Source organism: Hypanus sabinus, chromosome 18 (assembly GCF_030144855.1).
Source record: "Hypanus sabinus isolate sHypSab1 chromosome 18, sHypSab1.hap1, whole genome shotgun sequence".
NCBI lineage: Eukaryota > Metazoa > Chordata > Chondrichthyes > Myliobatiformes > Dasyatidae > Hypanus > Hypanus sabinus.
The window spans coordinates 36383062-36409613 of NC_082723.1; the positions used below are offsets into that span (position 1 = coordinate 36383062).

At 45.1% G+C, this 26552-nt stretch overlaps 1 protein-coding gene across 2 annotated transcripts in view; it reads right to left on the reverse strand.

The window, feature by feature from the left end:
- Nucleotides 1–25689, reverse strand: part of LOC132407487 (laminin subunit gamma-3-like) — a 137057-nt gene extending 111368 nt beyond the window's left edge. The window contains exon 1 of one of the 2 annotated variants that reach the window (XM_059994100.1): nt 25225–25689. In XM_059994100.1, coding sequence (XP_059850083.1) covers nt 25225–25600 — 376 coding nt within the window. In that variant the 5' untranslated portion in view covers nt 25601–25689. The remainder of the gene's footprint in view (nt 1–25224) is intronic. The other variant, XM_059994101.1, reaches the window with a different exon arrangement.
- Between the last annotated feature and the right edge of the window lie 863 nt (nt 25690–26552).

Genomic DNA, 26552 nt, shown 5'->3' on the forward strand with positions numbered 1-26552 from the left:
TCCAAGACATTTACCACCTTCTGATTAAAAGCTATCTGTTACAAGATTTGATTTTAATTTACATTTCATTTATTAAGTTCAATTCACCCCGGGTTACAGCCTTCAGTAACATTGAATAATTTTTCATGCAGTTATAGCTTATATTAATGAACTGTTCTGCATATCCAGTAATACTCACTTCCTCCAACCAACAGCCAACACCGTCCCTGCCTCCACTGTACACCAGCCAGCAACCCGCTTCACTTCTCGTACCTGCAACACCACAAATGGATTTCTGCTGAACAGCACCCACCATGAAATAAGATGTCTGCACCCAAATGAAAATTGTCTGGAGACGCAATGTTTTGGGAATTGTATATCCGTCTCAAGGGGCTAGACAAGACCATTTAGTATTCCAGACAAAACCTAGTGACCCCATGTCTATTTCAGGCACTTTATGCTATTTGCCCTTCTCAGAGTTTTCCACTTTATTAATTCCTTCTGGCCTCTGCTTCAACGAGACAACACTGATTGTAGGCCGTGTATTTTCCATCTGAATTCAATTTGTGTTGTTTTGACAGGATGCTGACAAGACTAAAGCAGACGTTGTGTGTGATGCACACAACAAGAGTAAACAGTAAGCTGTGCCCAACAGACAGGGAACTCCACTCTGACCAGAACTCAACTCCACCTACCCTAGCCAGACCTCCTCAAAGCTCAAAGCCCATCGCCACCCAATGTTCCCTGAATGACAGACGCTTGGTAATCATATCCTCTCCACATGCACAGCCGACCAATCCTTTTCCTTACGTGAAACATAAGAAAACATTTAAGTGATTACCAAGCTTCTTTTAAATTCATTTTTCAAAATGTGGATGCTGTTAGCGAAGTCTGTGTTTAATATTCACGTTTAACCGTCCTCCAGTAGACGGTGAGGAGGCAATTCTTGAAGAGGGCCACCTTGGTCCAAATGAACACTGACACCTTTCAAGCTCTCACGATTTCAAACAAAATCTGATTTTCTTTTTCTGCCAGTGTGGATGACCTCACATTTTCCCATATCATATTCCATCTGCCGTGTTTGTAGCTGCCTGCCTCTCGTGCGGCCTCTCTGCATCCTTCTCTCAGTATCAACAGCAAACTTGAGACGTAATACATTGAACCCAAATTACTGATGGAAAATGGGTGTAGTGGGGCCCCAGTGCCGACCCCTGTCGCTTCCAATCTATTTCACAACTTGAAAATGATCTGTCGGTTCCTCCTCTTTTTCTGCCTGTAGCCAACCACTAGTCCATGCCATCATTTTACCCCCAATACTATATGCCCTACTTTTGTTCAATAACATCTGACGTGGCAGTTTTCTAAAAGCCCGCAGGCACCCAGGAAATGAAGAGCATTCCATCCTCTTCCTGGCTTGTGTCCTGAAAAGGCGGAAAGATTCTAGGATGTCAGGAGGTGAGTTACCAAGCCTCTGATCAGTTCCTGTGGCCATAGCATTGATACAATTGTCCTTTTGAGTCAGGGGCAACCTACGTGCTGTTGATGACGGGAATTTGGTGACGGTGATGCGACTGAGTGTCAAGGTAGGGAACTAGATCCGGAAGTAGGTCATTTACAACTGGAACAGTCCAGCGCCACTGCCCTTTCTGTACGTTTCTTGTTTCATAACAGAGAGAGGTGGACTCGCTGAAGACTGGCCATGTGACTTGCCCTATCGATGCAGCTACAAAGAAGGTATGACTGTGGTTATATTTCATTAGGAGTTTAAGGAGATTTGGTATGTCACCTAAAACACTCTTGAATTTCTACTGATGTACCGTGGAGAGCATTCCAACTGGCTACATCACCGTCTGGTATGAAGATGGGTGGGGGTTGGGAGGGCTATGCACAGCATTGAAGGAAGCTGCCAAAAGTTGTAAACTCAGTCAGCTCCATCATGGGCACTGTTCTCCGTAGTATCCAGGACATCTTCAAGGAGAGATGACTCAAAAAGGCGGCGTCCATCATTAAGGACCTCCACTGCCCAGGTCATGCCTTGTTCTCATTGCTACCATCAGGAAGGAGGTACAGAAGCCTGAAGGCACACACTCAACGGTTCAGGAACAGTTTATTCCCCTTTGCCATCCAATTTCTGAATGGACACTGAACCCATGAGCGTGACCTCACTGCTTTTCTATTTCCGGTTTTGCACAACTCATTTAACTGTTACACTTACTGAAGTTCACAGGCTTTCCCCATCATTATGTACTGCTGCCACAAGGTTAACAAGTTTCACGGCACATGCCGATGATATTAAACCTGAATCTGATAGTGTAAGTCAAAGAAGCAGATTTTAAGGAAAACCCTTCCAAGAGCTTTGGAAGGAAATTCCGGACTTTGAGAACTGGGTAACTGAGAGTAGAGGGGGCTCCAATGTGAATCTGAACTGGATGAAATTAAAGAAAGGGAGAGGATGTGTGGCACTAATTGAAGATTCTTGACTCTTTCATTATTTGTATTTCAAAAAAAAATCAGAGTTAAACTTCCAAGTCTTCTCTGCTTTTATGGTATAATTAGAATCCGAGCTGAACATGACATAATGGTTAGATCATAACTGTTTTTAATTAAATCTGCCAAAGCAATACACTCCTCCAGATAAATCTGATGCCCGTTACATTGGAATGCTCTCATTTTCAAATGCAAATTGTTACAACAGTGACGGGCGCGAGAGTGATAAAATGCTCACGGCCTAGAAATAGTATCATTAAAGTTAAGTCTAACTTAAAAGGACATGTTGTCATGTGGGTGGAGCTTCCTGACTGGGGAAGAAGTCTTTCATCTCCCATGGGAGGCTATCCAGTCTCAACTTACTCTGTATCGGAAACATTTGTAGGAACCTGCAGTGGATTTGCACTGGTGGAGTCTGTCCTTCTCAGATCCCCAGTCCAAAGAGAGGGAGAGGGTTAGAGATACAGGACAATGAGAAGAAGAGACAGAGTTATGGATGGAAGCACAGCATTCAAAGGTCAGAGTAAATTTAGTGTCAAACAATGTACACGTATGTTACCGTATATGCATTATCTTGAGATCCATTTTCTTGCGAGCATTTACCAGAAAAAATACAAAAGAATTTATGAAAAACTATACATAAACAGACAAAGATTGACAAACAACCAATGTGTCAAAGAAGTCAAACTGTGCAAATGAAAAATACTAGTAGTGGTGAATGAAATTATCCACGTGGTTCAGAAGCTGGCTGACTGCAAGATAATAAGTGTCCCTGAATTTGGCGGTGTGGGGCCTAAGGCATTCTGGACCTCCTGTCTGTCTGTAGCAAGAAGAGGGTGTGGCCTGGATGGTGAAGTCTTTGATGATGGATGCTGCTTTCTTGTGGCAGTGCTCCATGTAAATGTATTCAAGGGTGGGGAGTCTTTGCTGTGATGGATTGGACATTGCCTTGTTATTTTGTCTGTCTGCAATTTCAGCTTCTACCACAGTACCAGAACAGAGCAAAGGACTGCTGACTTTGATGAAGAAAAAATATCTCTTTTCAAAAGATGGCATGGATGAGAAATGTCAGAGAAATGCTTTTCGTAATCATAGAACATCCCAAACACTCCTCAGCCAAATGATCTACTTGTTTTCATTATTATCACACAGAACAAACATCACCATTGAAAGTTAAGACCACAAGACATAGGAGAAGAATTAGGCCATTTGGCCCATTGAGTCTGCTCCCCCATTTCATTAAAGCCAATCCAATTTTCCTCTCTGCCCCAATCTCCTGCCTTCTCCCCATATCCCTTCATGCCCTGACCAATCAAGATTCTATCAATTTCTGCCTTAAATACATATAAAGACTTGGCCTCCACAGCTGCCTGTGGCAAAGAATTCCACAGATTCACCCCCCTCTGGCTAGAGAAATTCCTTCTCATCTTCACCCTGAAAGGATGCCTCTGTATTCTGAAGGAAAGTCAGAGTGGTAGCACTGTTTGAAAGTTCAATGTTGCCATGGAGCAGACTGAATCTCTCCATTCTTCAGAATAGTTATTAGGATCTTTCCCATTTATCCGAGAGGATTAGTAATTGATGATTCATTTGATAGATAGTCCCCTAGTAATGAAGCACTTCGTTCTGCACTGCAGCGTGAACCAAGATTATATGTGGACTGAGTTTAACATTCAGCTGGTAAAGGGGATTTAACCAGCTCCTTTCAATAAGTAAATCAGGTTTAAGAAGAGCAGTGGGGTTTCATTATTATTTTAACTTGAAGCAGTGGGGTAAATGTAACGCAATTTGCCTCCTCCCTGGGCTGAAAGCAAATTGTTTTTGAACAGGTCATACCTTCCCCAGAAGAGATCCCAATGATCTATAAATCTGAAACCCTGCCCCTGCACCAGTTCCTCAGCCACATATTCATCTGTGGACAGTCGCAAGGCTGCAGGACTGGATGGCATCCCAGAGTGGGTACTCAGGATGTGCACAGCACAACTGGCAGATGTATTTACAGAGATTGTTAATCTCTCCCTCTCCCACTATAGAGTGCCCTCTGCTTCAAATCATCCCATTGTTCCTGAGTAACATGTCTGAACGACTGGCGTCCTGTCGCACTCACCTCAATAATAAACAAATACTTTGAGAGGCTGGTCAAGGACACTACATCTGCAGCTTGCTGCCACCCACACTGGACCCCCTACAATTCACCTACCGACACGACCGATCAACAGATGACACAGCTCTACACACCGTCCTTATGCATCTGCAGAGGAAGGATGCTTATGTGAGAACGCTGTTCTTGGACTACAGTTCAACATTCAACACCATAATTCCCTCCAGGCTCGACAAGAAGCTCAGAGACCTCGGCCTTGACCCTGCCTTATGTGTAGCTGGATCCTGGATGTCCTGTCAGATCGCTGGCAGGTGGTAAGAGTGGGCTCCCTCACCTCTGCCCCTCTGCCCCTCAGGGCTGTGTCCTAAGCCCCCTCCTTTACTCTCTGTACACCCATGACTGTGTCACCACCCACAGCTCCAATCTGCTAATTAAATTTGCAGATGATACTACATTGACTGGTCTTATCTCAAATAATAATGAGGCAGTCTACAGAGAAGAAGTCATCACCCTGACACAGTGGTGTTAAGAAAACAATCTCTCCCTCAATGTTGCAAAAACAAATGAGTTGGTTGTGGATTACAAGAGGAATGGAGACAGGCTCGCCCCTATTGACATCAATGGAGCTGGAGTTGAGAGGGTGAATGGCTTTAAGTTCCGCAGCATAAACATTACCGAGGATCTCACGTGGTCTGCACACACTACCTGTGTGGTGATAAAAGCACAACAGCGCCTTTCTCACCTCAGACATTTCAAGAAGTTTGGTATGGGCCCCCAAATCCTAAGAAATGTCTACAGGGGCACAATTGAGAGCATCCTGACTGGCTGCATCACTGCCTGGTATGGGAATTGTGCTTCCCTCAATCACAGGACTCCGCAGAGAGTGGTGCAGACAGCCCAGCGCATCTGTAGTTGTGAACTTTCCACTATTCAGGACATTTCGAAGGATCATTGGGGACCTGAGTCACGCTAACCACAAACTATTCCAGTTGTTACCGCAGCATAAAAGCCTGGACTAACAAGCTCCAGGACAGCTTCTTCCACCAGGCCATCAGACTGATTAATTCACGCTGATACAATTATATTTCTGTCATATTGATTATCTGGTTGTATGTACTATTTATTACAAATTACTATAAATTACACATTGCGCATTCAGATGGAGATGTAATGTAAAGAATTTTATGGCTCATGTATGTGAAGGATGTAAGAAATAAAGTCAATTCAATTCAATTATCTTACTCTTATCCCCAATGGAATGTGGCACATGCAAAAAAATCCAGAGATTGCTACACTTCAGATCCTGCTTTTTAGTTTTCTACCTAACTCCCTCTATTGTCTCTTCAGGACCTCAGCCCTTTTCCTACGTATGTCGTTGGTACCATACCAATACGCACTGCAGCTTCTGAACATTCACCCTCCCCCTTTAGAATACCATGGACTTGATCTAAGACATCCCTGACCCTCCACCTGGGAGGCAACATCCCATCTAGGTGCCTCTTTCATGTCTACCAAATCCTGTCTCCCTCTGGTTATAGAATCTCTTATCCTTCTCCCCCACCCCTCACAGTGCCAGAGATCTAGTCACTGCAGCTTCCCCCAGTAGGTTGTCCCTTCCCACCAACAGTATCCAAAGCAGTAGGTTTATTATTGAGGTGAATGGCCACAGAAATACTCTATACTGGCTATCTATTCCTCTCCAGACAGACACTCAGGTACCTGTTGCCTGCAACCTAGGGGGTGACTACCTCCCCGTAGCTCTTTTCCATCACCTTCTCATTCTTTTGTACAAGGCGATTGTCATCCAGATGCAACTCCAATTCTTTAACACAGTCTCAAGGGAGCTGCAGCTCGATGAACTCCATGCAGATGCAGTTACCAGGGAACCTGGAGGTTTCCCAGAGTTCCATCTCACACAAAGAACATACTGCAAACCCTGGATCCATTCTCACTGCATTAATGATGTCCTAATAAGACAAAGAAAGAGAAAAAAAAACATACTATGTTCCTACTTAGAGCCTCCGCCAGTTCTTGCCTAAGCCTATTGAGCCAAAGCCTGACCACTCTAACCCTGGTCCACACCCACAATAACTGCTCCTAGAATTATTGCTCCCCCTAAACTTCACTTCTTTTTATTTGCTCAAATAAGACTCACTCCCAATGAAATACATTTTTAAATGGGTCCCACTCTCTCCCTCGCTGCTTCAAATTATGACGGAGGAGGATACAGTATATTCTCAAGAACTGGGCAGAGAGACAGAAGAGGACCATAGTTTAGTCTTCCATGTCTGAGAGCCACTTCCCATACCCACAGTTATACAGGAATGTAGCTAACCTCACAGAAAGTTCAAAGTCGCTGTTCGGTTTACATGTCTGAAGTGGCCCAAGCACAGCAGAGGCATCTTGTATATTGCTTGACTTTACAGCTGCTTTAATAATTTATATTACTTTCAGGGTGAGACAAACATGTTAGAGTTTGCTGTTATAAGCCCAATATAACAAGATAGGGTCAATTTAAACAAACAACATTTGGTTTCCCTGCAGCTTGGCTTCCTGGAGTCCAGGAAGGGCTTTGTTAAGATTCTTGTTTCCTTTTGCACAATAAACATTTGTATGGAGTATGGAGCTCTGCAAGGCAGCAGGTAGGTGATGTACTTCAAAAGTGTGGCATTGGGTGCTAAATACTCCAGTTCTTCTGAGGGGTATCTTGCTGAAACCTATTAAATATTGAAAGGCCTAAAAAGAGTAGATGTGGAGAGGATGTTCCCTCGAGTGGGTGAATCTAAGGCCAGAGAGTACAGCCTCAGAACAGAAGGACTTCCCTTTACAACAGAGATGAGAAGGAATATTTTTATATAAAGGGAGGTGAATCTGTGGAATTCATTGTCACAGACAGCTACAGAGGCCAAGTCATTGAGTATATTTAAAACAGAGGTTGATAGGTTCATGATTAGTCAGGGCATCAAAGGTTACAGGGAAAAGGCAGGAGAATGGGTTGAGAGGGATAATAAATTAGACACGATGGACTGGTGGAGCAGATCTGATGGGCTGAATGACATAATTGTGCCCAGTGTCTTATAGACTTTTGCTGTTCCTTTTTGGTGCTCTTTAACACCCACCTCCACAACTAAGGTTTCTTTTAACATATTTCCTAATAATTCTTGTGTACCACAATTCCCGAGACTGGATTGCCTAAAGGGAGAGAGAGTTTAAAAGAAGCGAGCAGGGGCAGTCAGCACATTGTGTGCACCGCAGTTCCTGAGGAGACATTGAACTGTGCATAATCAAGTTCTTGGCAAGGTGCAATAAGAAGAAGTTGGAATTAAGAAGAATGGCCATTGTGGGCGTGGGCCAGTGGAGAGGGGAGTTGAGGCTTTGGCTCATCAAGGCTACGGCAATGAGAGGTGTGACCCACAGGTAGACTTTCTTTTGGCTACTTACTCTTTTATCATGCACATTTAAAGCAGTGGGGAAGCCAGGCGGGATGTAGGAAGGCAGGGGGACCTCCAGTGTCCCTGACATCTATACGTGCAAGAAATGCAACTAACAGACCGTGTTAGATGCTGGAGCCAGAACTGGATGAACTCTGATCATTTGGGAGGCTGCAGGGGTGATAAGCAGGACGTAGAAGAAAGTTGTTACACCCAAGGTGCAGGACGCAGGCAACTGAGTGACTGCCAGGAGGGGGAAGGGGATAGGCAGACAGTGCAGAGTACCTCAGTGGCTGTTCCCTTCAACAGCAGGTTTGGATACCGTTGGGAGGGGGTATGACCTAGCAGAGGTCAGGTCTCTGGCATTGAGTCTGGCTCTGTGGCTCAGAAGAGAAGGGAGGAGAAGAGGTGAGTTGTAGTGATAGGGGATTTGAGGTTTATGGGATCAGAAAGGAGGCTCTGTGGATGATAACAAAACCCCCAGATGGTTTGTTGCCTCCTGGGTGCCAGGGTCAGGGGCATTTCAGATCGAGTCCGTAGGATTCTCAAGTGGGAGGTGATCAGCTAGTGGTCATAGTCCACGTTGAAAGCAATGGCATGGGCAGAAGAGGTGACAAGGTCCCCCCGTGAGTTCATGGAGTCAGGTGTTAAGTTAAAGAACAGGACCTTGAGGGTTATGGTCTCAGACTGCTACTCATACCACATGCCAGTGAGGTCAGAAATAGGAAGATCATATATTTTAACATGTGGCTAAGGAGATGGTTCAGGATGGAGGGCTTCAGATTTTTGGATGATCATTTTGACTCTTTTCCAGGGAAGGTGGGACAGTTCACTCCAGAACTGACGGGGACTAATATCTCAGAGGGCATATTTCCTAGTGCTGCATGGGTAGGGGTGAGGTTTAAACTAGAGTTGCAGTGGGATGGGTACCGGAGTGCCAGAACAGATGGAGGTTTGTAAGCCTCCATACAAAAGAACTATCATGGTGTTCTGAGCTGAGGATATTTAAATGCAAGGAGTATCGTAGGAAAGGTGGGTGAGCCTAAGGCATGGATTAGCATGTGAAATTATTACATTGTAGCCATTAGTGAGTCGTGGTTGCAGGAGGGGCAGGATTGGCAGCTATCAGGATTGGCCTGACAGAGTGGGAGGGATGAAAGGATGAGGGGTGGCATTACTCATCCGTGAAAATGTCAGGGCAGTACTCAGTCAGGAAAGAACGGAGAGCTCATCTGGTGAGAAATGTGTGACAACATTACTGGGATTATATTATAGACCACCCAAGAACCTGTGGGATTTCGAGGAGCTAATTAGCAGAGAGATCACAAACACGAGGTTGTGGTAGTAGGTGATTGTAATTTCCACATATCGATTGGGACTCCCATACTGTAGAAGGGCTGGATGGGAAAGAGTTTGTCAAATGTGTTCAGAAAAGTTTCCTTAATCAGTAAAAAGAAGTCCCAACTAGAGACTGTGCAATATTAGATCTCCTTTCAGGGAATGAAACAGGGCAGACGATAGAGGTTTGTGTAGGGGAACACTTTGCATCTAGTCGTTTCTAACCTCTCTAGTAGTTTTTCAAAGAAGTTTTCAAGAAAGTTGATAAAGGCAAAGTAGTGGGTGTTGTCTACATGGACTTTAGCAAGGCCTTTGATCAGGCCCTGCATGGGAGATTGGTCTGGAAGGTTCAGTCACATGGCATTCAAGAAGGGGTAGTAAATTCAGTTAGACATTGGCTTCATGGGAGAACCCAGAGAATGGTAGTGGATGGTTGTTTCTCTGACTGGAGGCCTGTGACTAGTGGTGTGCTGCAGAGATTAGGGCAGAGATATGGGAATACAGATCTTGAAAGTGCATCACAGGTAGATAGGGTCATAAAGGAATCTTTTGGCATAAATCAATGTATTGAGTACAGGAGTTGAGATGTTATGTTGAAATTGTGTAAGACATAGGTGAGGCCTAATATGGATATCGTGTGCAGTTTTCATCACCTCCCTACAGGAAATATGTAAATAAGATTATCAATCAGAGAAAATTTACAAGGATGTTGCTGGGACTCTGAGCAATAGGGATAGGTTGAATAGTTTAGGATAATCTTGAGGGGAGATTTGAAAGAGGTATACAAAATTACGAGGGGTATAGATAGGGTAAATGCAAGCAGCCTTTCACAACTGTGTCTGGGTGAGACTATAATTAGAGATCATAGGTTATGGGTGAAAAAATGTAATGTTTAAAGGGAACACGAGGGAAAACTTCTTCAATCAGAGGATGGTGAAAGGGTGGAACGAGCTGTCAGTGCAAGTGGTGAATGGGGGGCTCAATTTCAACACAGGAGCCCCTCAGGGCTGCGTCCTACGCTCCCTCCTTTACTCTCTGTATACCCGTGACTGTGTCACCACCCTCAGCTCCAGTCTGCTAATTAAATTTACAGACGATACTACATTGATTGGCCGAATCTCAACCAATAACGAGGTGGCCTACAGGGAAGAAGCCATCACCCTGACACAGTGGCGTCAAGGAAACAACTTCTCCCTCAATGTTGCAAAAACAAAGGAGCTGATTGTGGATTACAGGAGGAACGGAGACAGGCTAACCCCTATTGACATCAATGGATCTGGGGTTGAGAGGGTGAACAGCTTTAAGTTCCTTGGTATACACATCACTGAGGATTTCACATGGTCTGTACATTCAGGTTATGTGCTGAAAAGGGTACAACAGCGTCTCTTTCACCTCAGGCGGTTGATGAAGTTTGGTATGGGCCCCCAAATTCTAGGAACTTTCTATAGGGGCACAATTGGGAGCTCCTGACCGGCTGCATCACTACCTGGTATGGGAACTGTACCTCCCTTAATCACAGGACTCTGCAGAGAGTGGTGTGGACAACCCAGCGCATCTGTAGAAGTGAGCTTCCCACTATCAGGACATTTACAAAGACAGGTGCATAAAAAGGGCCCGAAGGATCACTGGGGACCTGAGTCACCCTGACCACAAACTGTACCAGTTGCCACCATCTGGGAAAAAGTACTTCAGCATAAAGCCAGGACCAACAGGCTCCAGGACAGCTTCTTCCACCAGGTCATCAGACTGATTAATTCACGCTGATACAATTGTATTTCTATGCTATATTGACTGTTCTGTTGTATATCTAACTGTATATACCATTTATTACAAAATACTATGATTGCACATTGCACATTTAGATCGAGATGTAACATAAACTGTTTTGCACTGTTTTGTGCACTTTATGCAGTCCTGGGTAGGTCTGTAGTCTAGTGTAGTTTTTTTTCTGTTTTGTTTTTTAAGTAGTTCAGTCTAGTTTTTGTACTGTGTCATGTAACACCATGGTCCTGAAAAAAACATTGTCTCATTTTTACTATGTACTGTACCAGCAGTTATGGTCGAAATGACAATAAAAGTGACTTGACTTGACTTGATAAAGATTTTTACTCCTAATGTATGTGAAGGATGTAAGAAATATAGTCAATTCAATTCATTTAAGAGAAATTCAGATAGGTACAGGGAGGAAAATGAATGGCTATGGTCCAGGTGCAGGTCAATGGTTGTGCATTGGATGGGATGGGATGGGATTGATTGGATGGGCCAAAGGGCCTGCTTTGTTGCTATGATTCTGAGCAGTGCAATGATCCACATATATATTTTAATCTATTTATTCTCAGGGTAGGAATGGTGATGACAGGCCACCATTTATTGCCCCCCTCTGGCCATCTTTGAGAAAGTGGCCTACTGTCAAATTTCCTTTTGTGATATTCCTGTGAAGCACCTTGGGGGCTTCATTTTAAACCTGTTCATTTTAAAGGTGCCTTTTAAATAAAGGGTAATTGTGGGAATACTTGGAGTACCCTTTTCTGTTGGATGTAGACAATTAAACTTCCTCCACTGGACCAAAGGCCTCTTTTCCCTTTAAGCTACAGTGTAATTCCACAGAGATCAAAGCATCAACCGTAAATAATTCCAGTTTCTAGACACATGGAGTACATGAACAGGAGTGAATTTGAACGTCTCTGGGGTAATGAAGTTTGGATCCACGATATTCACTGACCCAGCCTCCATCCCAAACAAGCAGACTTCCCTGATTTACATTGTTCTCAACTCTTCAAAACTGGACAGTTGTCAAGAGGAAGTTGTGGGAGGACTTGATCAAGTGATAAAGAAGCACATTGAGAAGAAATGTTAAGAAACGAGAAGGAGTGGATAAAAGACATTTTGATTTGCACGTTATCTACAGTGCCAGAACAACATGATTTCCTCATTCTTTCTGCAATAATACCATGAATTTTTTTTTCACCTCCATCTGAAAGCATAGGAAGTCTTAATGGGACTTAGCAGGTCCTTCTCCAGTTGGTGGGCAGTAACTGGTAGATAGCACAAGGATTAGTGCTTGGGCCCCAGTTTATAAACTACATTGACAATTAGCTGAGAGGACCAAATGTAATATTTCCCAGCAGTTCAACTCTTTACCTCTTCCACCTATCACTTCCCAGCCTCTTACTTCATTCCCACCTCCCTCACTTGATTTCACCTACCACCTGCCAGTTTATACTACTCCCCCTCTCCCACATTCTTATTCTGGCTCCTGCCCCCTCCCTTTCCTGTCCTGAAACATCACTGCTTATTTCTCTACATAAATGTTGCCTAGTGTGTAAAGAACAAAAGGTATGTTGGCCTTTACTTCAAGGTGATTTGAGTACAAGGATCTAGATTCCTTGCTATATTTACATAAGGGCTTGGCGAGCCCACTCACAGTGCATTAGGAACAAGTTCATTCTCTTTACTTAAAGGAGAAGAAGTTTGCTATCGAGGGCAGTAAAGATTCATCAGAATGGTTCCCAGGCTGACATGAGAAAACTTGAGTAGTCTAGGCCCATACACTCCAGAGTTTGAGAGGTGATATATCTGAGATGTACGTAGGCACTGGATTAGATAACGTAGATGAAAGGATGATTCCACCCCCCCCCACCCCAGTTAAGGAGCCTAGAACCATGGATCACAATCACAAGACAAGGGCCACTTTGGACTGAAACTGAGAGAAACTTCTTCATTCAGAGGAGGTTAATTTTTAGAATTCTGTCCCTCAAAAGAGTTATAGAAGCTCAATCACTGCATTCAAAACATTGATGGACTTTTGGTTATTAAATCAATCAAGGGACTTGTGGAAAAGACAGGGAGATCGATTTGATCATCATCTTGTTGAAAGGCTGGGCAGCATTGAGGGTCTGAATGATCCTCTCCTACCCTTTACCTTCGAATGCATCGTCTGACAATCATGCACGCATTCAGTGGTACATTGGGAGGGGTGATCCAGCGGAAATGGGAGCTGAACGCACAACCCTGAAGTAGAAATCAAACCCATGATTCTAAAGATAGATGTTACTAAACTGACTTAAGGATGCGGCAGTTCACCACCCCCACCCCCCCCCCCCACTTCCCACCCACCCACCCAACTGACATAACTTCTGGCCAATGAGTTGAGGAATGATGCAGTGGAACAAGGAAGCAGGCCCACGTCTAATTTGAGTTGATGATAATCACAGCCCAGAAATAAACATGATCAGACATTGAGGACATCCTGTGCCAATCCACAGAGGAAGACTAAACAAACCATTATCTCAGAGATGTCTGCTATCCACTGGGCTCTATGCCATGAGACTACTTATGTTTCCAGTATTTATTGGAGGGTGGGGAACATCAATGGCAAACAAAATGTTGCATCTTTATACAAACTAAACAAGTATACAAACTGTAAGTCAGACATTCCTCTTTCCAAGGGCACAGCACGTCATTTCCAAGGCTGATTTTTAGGAGAGCCTGTCAGTAATTCTGGCTTCATTCCTTACAGACCCAAGATGTTGTTAAGTAGGGCAGCTCATCTTTGCAGGGCAGGTCGACACAGACAGACTAGTCTCCCAGAGGCCAATCACCAAGGAGTCAGGGGCACAGAAAGAAAAGTCATTGAAGAAATTTTTGCATTTCTAAAGTCCCTTTATCATTTTAGGATATCCCTGTTATTTCCAGTCAATAGAAATCTTAGAATATCTTGAGGTGTTCCAGGTTGTGGTAGGTCCAAGGCAAATACTTTCAAAAGCAGAAGTTGTTTCATATTTCAAGTTCCTGGGTGTCAACATCCCTAAGGAACTAATCTGGATGGAACATTTTGAAGCAGCTATGAAGAATGCAAGACAGCAGCTATACTGTATCTATTTGGAGTTTGAGGAGATTTGATTTGTCAACTGGAACAGTCGAAAACTTCTACAATTGTACCATGGAGGGCATTCTGATGGGATACATCACCATTTGGTATGGGGGGGGGGGGCACAAGATCAAAATAAGTTGCAGAAACTTGTAAAATTAGTCAGCTCCATCATGGGTACTAACATCCATGGTATCCAAGACATCTTCAAAGAGCGGTGCCTCACGAAGGCAATGGCCATCATTAAGGATCCCCACACCCAGGACATGCCCCCTTCTCAGTGTTACTGTCAGGAAGGAGTAAAGAAGCCTGAAGGCACATACTCAACGATCCAGGAAGAGCTTCTTCCCCTCTGTCATCTGATTTCTAAATGGACATTGAACCCATGAACACTACCACACTCCCATTTTTATTTGTTTTTCTCACTACTAATTTTAACTTAACTATTTAATAGACCTATATACATACATATATATGAGTGTGTGTGTGTGTGTGTGTGTGTGTGTGTGTATATATATATATATATATATATATACACCTATGTCCACTAAATGTAACTCAGTACTTTCCTCCACATTTATCAATCATATATTTCATTGCACTGCTGCCAGTAAGTTTAACAAATTTTGCAACAGACGCCGGTGATATTAAATCAGATTCTAATTCTGAAATACAAGTTTAGATGGGGATCCAAAAATGGAGATTTGAAAATTTGTCAATTTTTGAAAGGGGACAATATCTTAATTCAGTAAATGAATCCCTATCCATAGCTGCGAATCCCATTATACAAGGCTATGTTTCTGCAACAATCAGTGCTGTGTGCCTAGCGCAGCATCGTCAGAGCCCAAAGAGGCGGGAGAGAAAGATGACGCAACTGTCATAACCTGGAGTAAACCTGTAGTTTGCTTCTTTGCCTCCTCAAGAGGATTGCGGTCATTACGGATTTTTATTAATGACTTGGGTGAGGAAGTGGAGAAGTGGATTAGTAAGTTTGCAAATGTCGCCGAGTTGTGGATGGTGTCATAAGTCACAACAGGACATTGATGGGATGCAGAGTTGGGCTTAGAAGTGGTAGATAGATTTCAACACAGAGAAGTGTGAAGTGATTCACTTTGGAAGATCAAATTTGAAAGCAGAATACTTGGTTAACGGCATGATTCTTAGCAGTGTGGAGGAACAGAGGGATCTTGGAGTCCCGGAAGTTGGCAAACAAGTTGAGAGGGTCTGGTGTATTGGTCTTCATTAGTCATGGGACTGAGTTTAAGAAAACCCTGGTTAGACCACACTTAAAATATTGTGTTCAGTTCTGGTTGTCTCATTCTAAGAAGAATGCAGAAGCTTCAGAGAGGGTCCAGAGCAGATTTACCAGGATGCTGCCTAGACTAGAGAGCACATCTTAAGAGGGTAGCTCGAGCAAGCTAGGGTTTTTCTCTTTGGATCAAAGGGGGATGAAAGGTGACTTGATAAAGGAGTACAAGGTGATAAGATGGAGTGGACAGCCAGAGACTTTTCCACAGGGTGAAAATGGTCAATAACAGAAGACATAATTTTAATATGATTAGAGGAAAGCATGGGGGTAAGTCAGAGGTAAATTTATTTTAGACAGTGGGATAAGTACATAGAACACCCTGCCAGGGGTGGTGGTAGAGGCAGATACATTAGGAGCATTAAAAATCTTTTAAATAGGCACATGGATGACAGCAAAATGGAGAGCTATGTAGGAGGGAAATGAAAAGGTCAGCACAACATCGCAGACCAAACAACCTGTACTGTAGTGTTCTATGCTTCATGCTCCACTGCATATGCCAGATACACTTCCCATTAACTGGATTCCCACACCTTAATATACATATTGTAAGGTTGTCTGTTCAAGGCTGATGAATTGTTGATTTAGCTACGTCTCTCTTATTACGCAGGGTTTACTTTAAATATTGACCCGTCACCGTACAAACAATCCAGGGATTGTGTACAAGTCCTGCTAACAAACAGTCTTTTGAAACTGATCAATTGCTGCATCTGATGTTAGAGAATTACATCAACTAAACTCTTGATCTACTTAGCTGACGGCTGAACAATTTAACAAATGAACAATAATCATTTCAGTACCAGAGATGAGATATGGTGGCTCAGTTATTAAGTTAATGACCAGGAGCATCGATCCAGAGACAAATTCAAATCCTATTACAACAATTCCAGATGAGTAAATAAATTTAAAATGAAAAGCTTGGATCTATACTGGTGACCATGAAATGATCTGATGGTCATATAAAGCAATTTGTGCCAGTACTGCCAATATTTGGGAGACACTGTGACACAGTGGTAAGTGCTGCTGCCTCTCAGCTACAGGCTCCTGGGTTCAACCCTGACCTGGGGATGCTACCTGCGTGGAGTTTGAATTCTCTCCCTGTGACAGTATCGGTTTCCTCCAGATGCTCAACTTCCTTCTCACATCCCAGAATACACTCAGTGGCCACTTTATTAGGTACCTCCTACGTTCGCGATCTTCGGCAGGAGTAGTCCATCCACGTCAAGGATTGACGTGTTCAGAGATGCTCTCCTGCACACTACTGTAATGTGTGGTTATTGGAGTTATCTCACCTCCCCATCAGCGTGACCCAGTCTGACCATTCTCCTTTGACCTCTCACTAACAAGGTGATGTCACTCACTAGATATATTTTGTTTTCTTGCGCCATTCTCTGTAAACCCTAGAGACTACTATGTGTGAAAATCCCAGGAGATCAGCGGCTTCTGAGACACACAAACCACCCCAAAGGGCATCAACAATCATTCCACGGTTAAAGTAACTTTTCTTCCCCATTCTGACACCGGTCTGAACAACAGCTGAACTTCTTGGCCATGTCTACACGATTTTATGCATTCAATTTCCCCCACAAATGCCTGTGGCAAAGAATTCCACAGATTCACCACTCTCTGGCTAAAGAAATTCTTCCTCATCTCCATTCTAAAAAAATCACCCCTCTATTCTGAGGCTGTGCCTCTGATTTTAGATTCTCCCACCATAGAAAACATCCTCTCCACATCCACTGTATCAAGGCCTTTCGCCATTAGATAGGTTTCAATGAGGTCACCCCTCATTCTCCTGAATTCTATTAAATACAGGCCCACAGCCATCAAACGCTCTTCATATGACAAGCCATTCAATCCCAGATTCATTTTTGTGAACTTCCTTTGAACCCTCTCCAGGATCAGCACATCTTTTCTAAGGTAAGCGGTGAACCTGCTCACAAAACTCAAAGTGAGGCCTCACCAGTGCTTTATAAAGCTTCAACATTACATCCTTGCTTTTACATTCTAGTCCTCTTGAAATGAATGCTAACGTGGCATTTGCCTTCCTCACCACAGACTCAACCTGCAAATTAACCTTCAGGGAATCCTGCACAAGGACTCCCAAGTCCCTTTGCTCCTCAGTTTTTTGTATTTTCTCTCCATTTACAAATAGTTAACCCTTTCATTTCTTCTACCAAAGTACATGACCATACAATTCTCAATAGAATACACTGTTTCCTATCTGTCATTTCTTTGCCCATTCTCATAATCTGTCTAAGTCCTTCTTTGGCCTCTCTTCCTCATCAAAATTACCTGCACCGCCACCTATCTTGATATCATCTGTAAACTTTGCAACAAAGCCATCAATTCCACCATCCAAATCATTGGCATATAACATGAAAAGAATTGGTCCCGATACTGAGCCCTGCGGAACACCAGTATTCAGTCAAAAAAGGCCCCCCTTATTCCCACTCTTTGCCTCCTGCCCATCAGCCACCACTTTATCCATGCTAGAATTTTTCCTGTTAAACAGCCTCACGTGTGGCATCTTGTCAAAGGCCTTCTGAAAATCCAAGTAGACAACATCAACTGATTCTTCTTTGTCTATCCTGCTTGTTACTTCTTCAAAGAATTCCAACAGATTAATCAGGCAAGATTTTCCCTTGAGGAAACCATGCTCACTAAGGCCTATTTTATCATGTGCCTCCTAGTACCCTGAGACATCACCTTAATAATCAACTCCAACATTTTCCCTGCCACTGCAATCAGAGTAACTGGCCTATAGTTTCCTTCCCTCTGCCTCTCTCCCTTCTTGAAGAATGGAGTGGCATTTGTAATTTTCCACTCTTCCAGAACCTAGTGATTCTTGAAAGATCATTACTAATGCCTCCACGATCTCTTTAGCCACTCTTTCAGTACCCTGTGGTGTACACCACTTGGTCCAGTTGACTTATCTACTTTCAGACCTTTCAGTTCCCCAAGAACCTTCACCTTTGTCATGGTAACTTCACACACTTCCCGTCCCCTAACAGTAGGACTTCCACCATACTGTTAGTGAATTTCCACAGTGAAGACTGATACAAAATACTTATTTTAGTTCATCTGCTGTTTCATTGTCCCCCATTACTACATCTCCAGCATCGTTTTCCGGTGGTCCAATATCCACTCTTGCCTCTTCCTTAACACTTTGTGTACCTGAAGAAACTTATCCTTTTCAAGTTAATAGCAAAAAGTTTTAAAAGGCAGCTGATGGCATGTTTAAGAGACAATACGTAGCAGGGGTACCCTCTGAAATATCCCTGGGGCACTTGGGGGTGAACAATCCTTTTCTGTCATTTGAACAAAGAAGTTAAATGTATATCATTCAGATTTTTATTTGCTCTCAAGTGGGTTCCATTTGAAGACTGGCAGAGATTGGAAAAATGGAAACAACATCCATGTTTCCCACCACCAGCCAGCCTCGTTGACCAAACAACTGCTTTCCATTTAACACCAACTAATTCAGCAGGAAGTCAACACCAGTATAGCAGGCAAACTATTTTTCAAGGTATGTGTGCCCTCAGCTTCAATGGAGAAAAATGAATGGAGGGGGAAGGGGAGGGGAGAGGGGCTACTGCACAGGAACAAAGTAAGCTGCAGAGTGTTGGAACATTAATCAGCTCCATCGTGGACACTGTCCTCCATAGTATCTAGGACATCTTCACGCAGCAGTGTCTCAAAAAGCAAATTTGCTTAATGGTCCACTGTTAAACAAAAGAAAATATGCAGATGTTGTAAATCCAAGCAACACACAGAAACTACTGGAGGCACTCAGCGGGCCAGGCAACATCTATAGAAAAGAGTACAGTCCACGTTTCAAACCAAAACCCTTCATCAGGACTGGAGTAAAAAAGATGAGATGTCAGGTGGGGGAGGGGAGGACAGGAGGTGATGGTGAAACGGGGGAGGGGGGGAAGTAAGGAGCTGGAAAGTTGTTTGCTGAAAGAGATAAAGTCTGGAGAACGGGGAATCTGATAGGAGAGGACAGAAGAACATAGAAGAAAGAAAAGAGGGAGGAGCACCAGAGGGAGGTGATGGGCAGGTAAGGAGATAGGTGAGAGAGGGAAATGGGAATGGGGAATGGTGAATGGTAAGGAGATAGGTGAGAGAGGGAAATGAGAATGGTGAATGGTAAGGAGATAGGTGAGAGAGGGAAATGGGAATGGGGAATGGTAAGGAGATAGGTGAGAGAGGGAAATGGGAATGGTGAATGGTAAGGAGATAGGTGAGAGAGGGAAATGGGAATGGGGAATGGTAAGGAGATAGGTGAGAGAGGGAAATGGGAATGGGGAATGGTAAGGAGATAGGTGAGAGAGGGAAATGAGAATGGGGAATGGTGAATGGTAAGGAGATAGGTGAGAGAGGGAAATGGGAATGGGGAATGGTAAGGAGATAGGTGAGAGAGGGAAATGGGAATGGGGAATGGTAAGGAGATAGGTGAGAGAGGGAAATGAGAATGGTGAATGGTAAGGAGATAGGTGAGAGAGGGAAATGGGAATGGGGAATGGTAAGGAGATAGGTGAGAGAGGGAAATAAGAATGGTGAATGGTAAGGAGAAAGGTGAGAAAGGGAAATGGGAATGGGGAATGGTAAGGAGAAAGGTGAGAGAGGGAAATGGGAATGGGGAATGGTAAGGAGATAAGTGAGAGAGGGAAATGGGAATGAGGAATGGTGAATGGTAAGGAGATAGGTGAGAGAGGGAAATGAGAATGGGGAATGGTGAATGGTAAGGAGATAGGTGAGAGAGGGAGATGGGAATGGGGAATGGTGAATAGTAAGGAGATAGGTGAGAGAGGGAAATGAGAATGGGGAATGGTGAATGGTAAGGAGATAGGTGAGAGAGGGAAATGGGAATGGGGAATGGTAAGGAGAAAGGTGAGAGAGGGAAATGGGAATGGGGAATGGTAAGGAGATAAGTGAGAGAGGGAAATGGGAATGAGGAATGGTGAATGGTAAGGAGATAGGTGAGAGAGGGAAATGAGAATGGGGAATGGTGAATGGTAAGGAGATAGGTGAGAGAGGGAGATGGGAATGGGGAATGGTGAATAGTAAGGAGATAGGTGAGAGAGGGAAATGAGAATGGGGAATGGTGAATGGTAAGGAGATAGGTGAGAGAGGGAAATGGGAATGGAGAATGTTGAATGGTAAGGTGATAGGTGAGAGAGGGAGATAGGAATGGGGAATGTTGAATGGTAAGGAGATAGGTGAGAGAGGGAAATGAGAATGGGGAATGGTGAATGGTAAGGAGATAGGTGAGAGAGGGAAATGGGAATGGAGAATGTTGAATGGTAAGGCGATAGGTGAGAGAGGGAGATGGGAATGGGGAATGGTGAAGGTGGGGAGGGCATTACCAGAAGTTCGAAAAATCTATGTTCATACCATCAAGTTGGAGGCTACCCAGATGGTACGGTATATAATATGTTGCTCCTTCATACTGAGTGCGGCTTCACTGAGACAGTGGTGGAGACCATAGACTGGCACGTCGGAACGGGAGTGGGAAGAAGAATTAAAATAGGTGGCCACTGGGAGATCCCACTTTTATTGGAGGATGGTTTCCCAATCTACGTCGGGTCTCATCAATGTACAGGAGGCCACACCAGGAGCGCCAGACACTGTGTATGACCCCAACAAATTCAACCCTCCTCCTCTTCATGGACACCCTGCTCTGGTCTTCTGCCTGCTCTGGATCTCTTTATTGCTAATTGCCGATGGGACATCAACCGTCTTGACTTCACCACACCCTGTTCCAATTCCAACCTCACTCCTTCCGAACACTCTGCTCTCCGCTCCCTCCACGCCAATCCCAACCTCACTATAAAACCCGCTGATAAGGGGGGAGCTGTTGTTGTCTGACCTCCTCCTGGCCGAGGCACAGCGACAACTCTCTGATACGTCCTCTTATTTACCCCTTGATCATGACCCCACTAAGGAGCACCAGGCCATTGTCTCCTATACCATCACCAACCTTATCAGCTCTGGGGATCTCCCATCCACTGCCACCAACCACATAGTTCCCACAGCCTGCACTTCCCGTTTCTACCTCCTACCCAAGATCCACAAACCTGCCTGTCCAGGTAGACCTATTGCCTCAGCTTGCTCCTGCCCCACTGAACTCATTTCTGCATACCTTGACACTGTCTTATCCCCCCTTGTTCAATCTCTTCCCACCAATGTTCATGACACTTCTCATGCTTTGAATTTTTTCAATGATTTTAAGTTCCCTGGCCTCCACCATGTTATTTTCACCATGGACGTCCAGTCCCTGTAAACCTCCATCCCCCACCGAGATGGTCTCGAAGCTCTTCGGTTTTTTTTGGATTCCAGACCTAATCAATTCCCCTCTACCACCACTCTCCTCCATCTAGCGGAATTAGTTCTTACTCTCAATAATTTCTCCTTTGGCTCCTCCCACTTCCTCCAAACCAAGGGTGTAGCCATGGGCACCCGTATGGGTCCCAGTTCTGCCTGCCTTTTTGTTGGCTTTGTGGAACAGTCCATGTTCCAAGTCTATACTGGTATCCATCCCGTTCTTTTCCTTCGCTACATTGATGACTGCATTGGCGCTGCCTCCTGCACGCATGCTGAGCTCGTCGACTTCATTAACTTTGCCTCCAACTTTCACCCTGCCCTCAAATTTATCTGGTCCATTTCCAACACCTCCCTCTCCTTTCTTGATCTTCCTGTCTCCATCTCTGGAGACGGCCTATCTACTGATATCTACTATAAGCCTACAGACTCTCACAGCTACCTGGACTATTCCTCTTCCCACCCTGTCTCTTACAAAAATGCTATCCCCTTCTCACAATTCCTCTGTCTCCGCCTCATCTGCTCTCAGCATGAGGCTTTTCATTCCAGGACGACGGTGATGTTTTCCTTTTTTAATCAAAGGGGCTTCCCTTCTTCCACCATCAACTCTGCTCTCAAACGCATCTCTCCCATTTCCTGCACATCTGCCCTCACCCCATCCACCAGCCACCCCACTCGGGATAGGGTTCCCCTTCTCCTTACCTACCACCCCACCAGCCTCCAGGTCCAACGTATAATTCTCCGTAACTTCCGCCACCTCCAACGGGATCCCACTACCAAACACATTTTTCCCTCCCCCCACCTTTCTGCTTTTCGCAGGGATCGCTCCCTTCTTACCCCATCCTGGCATATTTAGTTGTTTGCCTGTTCTCCATCTCCCTCTGGTGCTCCCCCACTTTCTTTCTCCTGAGGCCTCCAGTCCCATGATCCTTTCCCTTCTCCAGCTCTGTATCACTTTCCCAATCACCTTTTCAGCTCTTAGCTTCATCCCACCCCCTCCAGTCTTCTCCTATCATTTCGCATTTCCCCCTCCCCCCACTACTTTCAAATCTCTTACTACCTTTCCTTTCAGTTCATCCTGACAAGGGTCTCGGCCGGAAACATCGACAGTGCTTCTCCCTATAGATGCTGCCTGGCCTGCTGTGTTCCACCAGCATTTTGTGTGTGTTGTCATAGGTGAGGAGTTGCCTCACCTGGTGGGACTGTTCAGGGCCCCGAATGGTAGTGAGGGAGGGAGGAGGTGCAGGGGCAGGTGTTACAGTTGATCCACTATAAGCGCCAGGAGGTAGATCTTTGGGGGAGGACAAGTGGACAAGGGAGTCTCGGGAGGGAGCGATCCTTGCGGAAAGCAGAAAGTGGGGGAGGGTGAGGGCTGGGATCCAGTTGGAGATGGCGGAAGTTACGGAGAATTATGTGCTGGACGCGGAGGCTGGTGGGATGGTAGGTGAGGACAAGTGGAACTCTATCCTCGGTGTGGCGGTGGGAGGCTGGGTTGAGGGCAAAAGTGCGCGAAATGGAAGCGATGTGGTTGAGGGTGGATGAAGGGAAGCCCCTTTCTTTGTAGAAGGAGGGAATCTCCTTCGTTCTGAAATGAAAAGCCCCATCCTGAGAGCAGATGCGGCGGAGAGGGAGGAATTGAGAGAAGGGGATGGCGGTTTTACAAGTAGCAGGGTGAGACGAGGTGTAGTCCAGGTAGCTGTGAATGTCAGTGGGTTTATTATAGACACTGGTAGATAAGCTGTCTCCAGAGATACCGACAGTGAGATTGAGGAAGGTGAGGGAGGTGTCGGAGATGGACCAGGTGAATTTGAGGGCAGGTTGGAAGTTGGAGGCAAAGTTGATGAAAGCTCTGCATGGGTGCAGGAAGTAGCACCAATGTAGTCGTCGATGTAGCGGAGGAAAAGCTGTGTAGGCTTAGAATATAGACTGTTCCAAGTAGCCGACAAAAAGGCAGGCATAGGTGGGACCCGTGCGCGTACCCATCGCAACACCTCTTCCCTCACTAACAGGTAGGGTCCTAAACAGTCCTTCCAGGTGAGACGACAGCCTGTGAGTCTGTTGTGGTCATCTACTGTACCCGGTGCTCCCAGTGTGGCCTTCTGCATGTTGGTGAGACCCGACGAAGATTGGGAGACCGCTTCGCCAAGCACCTACGTTCCGTCCGCCAGAAAAAGAGGTATTTCCCGGTGGCCGCCCATTTTAATTCTACATCCCATTCACATTCCGACATGTCACTCCAGAGCCTGCTCCACTGTCGCGATGAGGCCATACTCAGGTTGGAGGAGCAACACATTATATTCCGTCTGGGTAGCCTCCACCCCTATGGCATGAAAATCAATTTCTCGAACTCCCGGTAATGCCCCCCCTTCACCATTCCCATTCCCCTCCCTCCCCTTATCTCCTTACCTGCCAATCACCTCCCCCGGTGCTCCTCCCCCTTCCCTTTCTTCCACGGACTTCTACGCTCTCCTATAGCCCCCCTCCCCCTTCTTCTCCAGCCCTGTATCTTTCACCAATCTTCCCAGCTCTTTACTTCATTCCTCCTCCTCTCAGTTTCACCTACCACCTTGTGTTTCTTCCTCCCTTCTCCCCACCTTTTAACTCTACTCCTCTTCTTTTTTCCCCTCCAATCCTGCTGAAAATCTCGGCCCGAAACTTTTTCCATAGATGCCGCCTGGCCTGCTGAGTTCCTCCAACTCCCATCACCCAGGACATCTCCTCTTCTCATTGCCACCATGAGGTAGGAGGTACAGGACCCTGAAGGCACGCTCTCAGCGATTCAGGAACAGCCTTTTCCCCTCTGTCATCCGCTTTCTGAACGGACATTGACTCGCGAACTACCTTTTTGGCAATACTTATTTAATTTAACTATGTAATATATATTCATACCGTAATTCACAATTTTTCTCTATCAGTATGTATTGCATTGTACTGCTGCTACAAAGTTAACAAATTTCAGGACATATGCCGGTGATATTAAATCTGATTCCGATTTCATGTGCGGTGTCCCGGGGCAACCGTTTCAAATGATTCAGCTGCCCGGGCTGCATAGGAGGAATTATCCGTTTAACTCCCACAAAATTCAAGCTGGTACACAGACAGTCTGTGCATCCCTTTTGGTTTCACTGGGAACTGTGTAGTGACAAAAGATTTAAAATTCAACACCTGATTGGAACAGGTGACCCTGCAATTGCAATAAATGAGCGACTAGTTGCAAGGAATTTTGAATTCCCCTAGTATTTGGAAGCTTAAGAGTAACATTGCGGTTAGAAAAGGGATTGAAACTTAACCCAGTTGTCTGCAAGTTAAACAAGCGACGGAGTTATAGCTACAGGTTTCCGGTGATGGCCCGGCAGCCACGCCGCCCCGCCGAGTTGTCACTCACCCAGGTGTAGGGTCAGATTGACTGAGTTGGGGAACTGCACACCGTGCAACATGGACGGGCTCTGCCACCAAGTGGGCTCCTGCTCATTGTGGAAGTCGTTCAGGTAACTGGCGTTGTGGCTCTGCGGCGGGTCTTGTGCGTCGCACACATGGCACGACTTGGTGACTCCAGTCACGCCGGTCTGCAGGCAGTATTCCTCCTGGGCGGGAAAGCCACAAACGTCGCTGGCCAGCACTGTCCGGCCGAAGGCAGCGTTGCAGAATTCCGGCATGCATCTTTGGGCTTTCCCTGACTCCTGCTTGTAACACGAGTCCATCCCGGCCAGGACAGCGCAGAGGTGCATGAAAAAGGCAGGCAGAACTGTCAGGAGCTCCATCACGGCGCTACAAACAGCCACGGCGCGTCGAGCCTACTCACTCACTTTGTCCTGGGGAAAGCACTTGGTAAACTCTGCATCTCTCACAAGTGACATCCCACCAAGGCAGGAAACTTATTTGCAATAACAATTTGAAATATCCCTGCCCCCTGCCGGTGGGGGAATCCTGTGTGCAGTTTTCAGGAAAAAAGAAATAATCTCCTGCGCCGCACACGATCTCAGAACTGAGATCAGGGCTGACTGAGGCCAATGCAATTAACCCATTAGTGCATTAAGTTGTAAATGTGACCATACCGCTATAGACATTTAAGTTAATTTAATTCCTGTAGTCAATGAAGCACTTTTAACGCGTTGCGATGGACGTACATTGTACAGTACGAAATGTAACTTCCGTGACAATGTGACAATCATCAGGCCAGATATTACAGGGGGTTGTTTGAAAGATGAATATCGACAAGAAAAAGGACAGCATCCCAGGCGTCCCAAATAAACTACATAGAACTAGAGTCACGGAAAAGTAGAGCTCAGAAACAGGCCCTTCGGCCCATTTAAAATGTCTACTCCCGTCGATTTGCACCTGGATCACAGTCCTCGTATCACCACTATCCACGCACCCATCCAACCGTCTCTTACACGTTGGAATCGAGCTCGCGTGCACTACTTGCGCTGGCAGACAATTCCACACTCTCACGACGTCTTGAGCGAAGAAGCTGCCCCTCATGTTCCTCCGATTTTCACCTTTCACCCTTAACCCATGACCTCTAGCCGTAGTTCCACCCAATCAGTGGAAAAAATAAGAATGAGGTAACCGAACAATATTCAGTAAATGACTAAGACAAATAGATAATCTTTATAACCCCAAAACTGAATCTATAATAGAAATCCATTAGTCTGGAGACCATGGATTTGTACCTTGGAAATTTTCCAGATTGCAGGCCTGGGCAGGGTTGTA